The sequence below is a fragment of the Pseudomyrmex gracilis genome, unplaced genomic scaffold (assembly GCF_002006095.1).
Source record: "Pseudomyrmex gracilis isolate BER0280 unplaced genomic scaffold, ASM200609v1 scaffold_457, whole genome shotgun sequence".
NCBI classification, from domain to species: Eukaryota; Metazoa; Arthropoda; class Insecta; order Hymenoptera; family Formicidae; genus Pseudomyrmex; species Pseudomyrmex gracilis.
This window is the reverse complement of record NW_018021041.1, coordinates 15,722-21,717: the sequence shown is the minus strand read 5'-3', so window position 1 is coordinate 21,717 and position 5,996 is coordinate 15,722. Positions and strand designations below refer to the sequence as shown.

General features: G+C 29.5%; 1 protein-coding gene across 1 annotated transcript in view; it reads right to left on the bottom strand.

Moving 5' to 3' along the window:
• The window catches only part of LOC109860738, a 9,971-nt gene extending 9,611 nt beyond the window's left edge, over positions 1-360 (bottom strand). The window contains exon 1 of the mRNA XM_020440020.1: positions 158-360. Within this exon, the coding sequence (XP_020295609.1) occupies positions 158-360 (203 nt within the window). The remainder of the gene's footprint in view (positions 1-157) is intronic.
• Between the last annotated feature and the right edge of the window lie 5,636 nt (positions 361-5,996).

The window sequence follows — 5,996 nt, the reverse complement described above, 5'->3', positions numbered from 1 at the left end:
TCTAAGCGGATGCATGCAAGCCCTGGAGGATCTTGGCGCTCGTTTTTCAGCTCGTTTTCCCGGGCTCCCGCGAAATCTTTCAACTTTTGTGACGGAGAAAGAGCGGCGCGAATACCACGTCACTGGACATATTCGGCATATAAATTTGCATAATTACTCAGCAATTTGGTTGTTATTTGTCGCGATTTTGTCGCCAACCGCCAGACCAAATCCATATCCATCTGTGTTCTCAGTAAGATATGGTTTTGGTGAATTTTGGTGACTTTGTTGCGTCCTTTGTGTCTGTGTGTTAACAGCTTTGGCAGCACACAAAGCATGTTTCCGTATTGCAGCGTTTCTGCACACAGTTTCTGGTGCCATGTCTGCGCAGTCAGAAATTGTTTGCTGGGTAGATATAATAATTTCAATTAATGTATAAGTAAAAATGAAAAATTTTTTATCGGGAAAGAAAAAAGTAAAATTAAATAACAATTATTAAAAGTAGAGGTACATCTTTAAGTAATGTAGAAAAAGATATTTTACTTTGGTACTAACTCTCTCACAGATATGATTTAATGTTACAAATATAATTAAAAAGAAAGTTCAAATTTCATTATAAAATACCAGCGTCAATTTTACCTTTTTGTTCTCATATATGGATAAGACATACTAATACAGAATAATGAAAATATAATAATGCTAAGAAACCGACAACACATAATATACTAATATCTGTTTTTATTTATATTAGAAGAAACAAGATAGACTGTAAACTAGTGTACCCAATGAAAAAAAATAAAACAAACTTAAGATGTACCGCACATTAAAAAAATAAGTTTTTATAAAAGATAAAACTACGGTAGATGTGTTCATATACACATGTGATATAAAAATCTCTTATTTCTAAATCTAAATTTTATTGGAACTTAAATAATTTAAAGAATATACAAACCACAAACAAATAAAAAATACTACATTTATTATCATACTAACAGAATGCACATAATTTATAATAAATAGTAGAAAGAATCTGCAAGAATTTTTCTTTCTTACTGCATAGATTTACCATACCATGTCACGGTTATTTGTAAGAATGATACATATAATATCTACATAATTATTCTTTTTTGATATATATGTAGAGTTTATCACATTTTATGTTTAAAATACCTAGGTTTGTCAACGTATTGTCTACAGCAAATCTCTTCATAAATATCTCCAAGCAATATTACCTTTCATACAGATCTTTGATTTATAAAAATAACAGTCGATATCGCTGGACAATAGTAGAGCCGATAATACTTTAAATTGTGATTTTTTGCTTATAGAGTCAGTAGAGGAAAACTGCTATAAGATTAATGTAAAAACTACATTAATATAGTATGATTGGAATACGACAACATAGTGTCGGTACAGCTATACTTTTTGACTAATATATATTTTCATGTGTCTCATTCTTACAACAAAAATACAAAAACTATATATTTAAACACGTATAAAAGTAGAGTAATATAAAAAACAATACAAAAATTCTAAAATAGTAGGTTTTTACTTGTTGTTGAAAACACATTCTCGTATATTTAAGTTAGAAGATTTGTTTTCTACAAAAGTGTCCACTTGTACCAGTAGAAGAACAATAGTAAAAACCCAGACAGCAAACTGAAAGCAAATGTTACATAACTGCTATGTTTTGCTGTTCTGTAAAATTAAAAGAAAAAGAAAGTGAAGAAAACAACAATTTTTTGATTTTATTTATTTATAGAAAGAAATCTTATTAAAAACTAACCGAACGGACGAACTTATAGCCAAAATAAAATAAGCCCAATCCGGTAAACTTCAGTGGATGAAGCGATAATTGCAAACCAAACTGATAAATCTGTAGTATACACATATTGTGTTACACAAATCTTAAACATATGCAAAACAATTTATAAAAAAAAATTGTGTGCTGAATTTATATTACTTCATCATACGTATCTGCAAAACGAATAAGATTTGTCAATTTATGAATAACGATTTTGGTTCTTTCTGCCTAAAAGCAAGAATTAAAATTTTAGTAAAAGAAGTTTTTTTATAATATTATTTCATGGTATACAAAGTTATGTTACCTTGGCACTAACACTTTCACAGATGTGATTTACTGTTATAAGTATAATTAAAAAGAAAATCTTCTTTACAATGCCGGAAATATTAAAGTACCATTTTAGTAATCCGTTCTGGTGGCTCAAACACATGAGTGCATGATATTGGAGATAAATATATCCCGTAAACATAACAAAATAAGATGCCATCTGTATTGTCATTCGCACTCCGTGTAAAGCGTTTATAGTGCGAGCCACATGGCAAAGTTCCAAATGAAGATGCCTATAGAAAGGAAACAAGTTTTACGTAAATAGTTTTTATATTTTATATGCATCTTTTTTTTTAATTTGAATGAAAATAAGAGATGTTAATAAATAACTAATTATCGATCACCGTTCTTTACATTATGTAGCTTACAAAAATAGATAAATATTCAGAAAAATTTGACATATTTGACTTTGACATATGTTGTCAAGGACACCTCCCTGAACAATAATCTGCAACTTTTAGCCGTCGTTCATTGTTTGTTAAAAAATTATAAACAAAAAAGGAGTTGCGTCAAGAAACTGTTATTTTCCGGTGTACATTTTGTTTGTGTTTTAAGCGTGTAGGCAAGGGGAAGCTGCGACCCCCGGAGGGGGAGGGGGTTCACCCCTCTTCCCTGCTTTTCCCTCACAAAAAAATGAAGACTTTAATTAAGTGTTGCTTCATGTCAAGATTGTTCACTTCACATGAAGTGGAATATTACTTCGTATATCTCGCCAAATTCTTTCGATGTTTTGCGTGTGATAATTAGTATGAGAATCTACGAAACTTTTTTTGTGACACTGTATGGTGAGTGTAACCGTGCATATTGATTGAGTAAACAATTATGACATGAAGCGACACTTGATTGAATTCTTCATTTTTTCTCGAGGGGGGAGCAGAAGGGAGGGGCGAAGCCCCTTTCCCTGCGGGTAGGCGCAACCTCCTCTGCCTACACGCTTACAACACGAACAAAACGTACACGTTGTCCGAAAATAAGAGTTAATTTATGATATTTCTTTTATATAAAGGTGCGTTTTCCGTCTTTCTGCATATCAACAACTTTGTAATTATATTTAACACACATTGTAAAATAATTATTGTATTATATTTTCAGTCTTGCGACTGATGAAGACTGAATAAACAGTCGAAACGTTTCGCTCTTCAACATTACATATTGTTTCATTGCACAACATCCTGCGTAATTGGTTCATACTCGCCGTCTTCTTACACATATTTGTTTTTTATCAATTGAACCAGACGACAACCCTTATCCTTGATATTGTGATATTTCTTTTGTTTCTAATTTTTTAACGAACAACGAGAGACGACTAAAAGTTGCAAATTGTTGTTCAGGGAGGTGTCCTTGACAACATATGTCAAGGTCATTGACCTCCGAAAGTGCTCCATTTTTCTGAATATTTACCCAACAATATTACTCAAAAATACAATCAATACAAAAGTATTACAAATATATGTAGAAAGTTGCACAAGTGAAAATATGAAGCATTGAGTAGTAAGAACACACTATTTTTATAAGTAGTAAAATCGTTATTTACAAATAAGTTTTTTTATTTTCTTTGTCTGGTACTTTAACATATACTAATAATTTACATTGCAATCCACAATATACGCTTGCGGTACTCTGTGCGTCGATTATAGCTACGATTGACAATAACAGATTTTTTCGTCATACATCTCAGGTCATAGTTCTCAATCTTTGACAATTGTACTATATGGTCGTTTATTTTATCTAATCTAATACCGATATATCTGTAATATTAAAGCAAAAGTTAGTTAAAGTAAAAACTGCCGAGTTTTATGCACTTATATGACAAAGAAATAAACAGATAATAATTGCAGTGAACATAAATATTTGAAAGTCTCCATGTTTACCGTACAATAGCAGTACGTTTCATAATTAGCTTCCAAAGTCGCAATATGTTATAATACGTTTATATATTTGTCATTTTAAGATAGGTAAACATTAATAATACGTTTTTTATGTAATGCAGAATTGTTTTCTTATTTTAAATATAAAGTATTATGTACCGATTTTACACACATATGCATACAAACACTAACCTTAAAATAGACATAGTCATGAAGTCTAGTATAGTATTGATATGTATAGGATACTGTACAATCCATATAACTAGTATATCTTGAAGATTTATCAGAAAGTTAAGATAGAAGCCTATTACAGTATCAAGAATATTTATTGTGCATATTAGCATAAACCATAAAATCAATGACCACTTTAGCTCTTTTCGCAATCTGCTAAATTCTTTAGATATTCCAATCTTTTCTAATGTATCATTTACAAGATCTAATTTTTTTATACACATCCACTGTTCCTGAAAATAAAATAACCATTAAAGCACAAAAATATTTCTACAATGTAAAATTATAACATTACATTTTTAAAAAAATTCTGTTTCGCAAACATATGTAAAAAAGTAAAAAAATCGTAAACTGAAAAATTTTATTACATCTATTATATTAAACAATTATGGAATGTAATAGTTACTGTACCTCGTAATTGTAAAAAGTGATAAATACAGATATCATCCATAGGAGCAAATTTATTCCTATTAGAAATGAATTTAACAATTGAAAAAGTGAGTTTACTTGCATTGTACGTAATATTTTATTGTATAAACTCCAAGTATAAACACTCCACACTAAAACAATATAACCAATACTCAAACATCGTCTGGGATAACTTTTCGGATGTTTGTAAATCCCACAACCCATGAAGAAAACCATTATAAAATAAGGAAACATAACTCTTTCCATAGTGTATTCCATGATCGTAACACTAGCAAGTCGGTATGTTAACTAGTAGGTCTTAAATTGTTAGCCGATGAATGTGTTGTCATATATTTATCACATTCATCACGTTGATGGCACCTAATTAAATTTTTATATTAACAGTTCAACACAGTTAATCAGTAAGTATTATTATGAGCTATCTCTGAAATCAAAAAATTGATCGTATAAAGTGTAAAAGAAAGAAAAAAAGAGACAGAGAGAGAGAGAGAGAGAGAGAGAGAGAGAGAGAGAGAGGGAGAAAGAGAAAGAAATTGATACATATATCAATTAGAATATGATGTATAAATAATGTAAATGTAATTTTCTTTTTTTAAAATAAATTTATATAATTTAATAAATGGAGGAAGGTAGAAAAACTAACAATTTTGTAGTAATGTAATAAAATGCCAGGGAAACTTTGTTGCAACTGTTTCAAAGCATCGTTCTATCTTTAGTTTTTGTTAAAATTGGACCGTTTATTTTGAAAGTGGTGTAAGTCCATTTTTGAAAAAAAATGAGATATCACGTAATTCATGCTTAATTTAATGTTAATTTTTTATGTATAACTAGTTTTTCGAAACAAAAGAAAATGGACTTACGCTACTTTCAAAATAAACTGTCCAAATGTAGAATAAACACACTACGATGCTTTTAAATTACATTTGCACTAAAACTTTGACCAAACTTATAATCATGTACTATGTAATGTGATTAAAATACACTTACATATTTATATGTTATTTTTATGGCATATACACAAATACAGGAGAACGTTTCATTTGTAAACAAATCGGTTTGTCACAAACTTTCTTTTATTATCTTTGTCATCGGTAAACTCCTAGTTGTAAACTTTTCTTTTCTTGAGCTGTTATCTTTTTTTGTTATTACAATTGGTTTTTGATTATACATGAGCAGCATGAAAAGTTTGCTTATTGGTTTATTATCAAAGAATACAAATATAAAAAAATAATACCAATCAAAAACATTGGTGAAGAAAGACATTTTGACTGTCGAAAAAACAGGAAAGTTCTGCTGAATATTTTATTTAACATGTTTTTATTTTTACAAAAGTAATAAAACTTAACTACATATAAAAA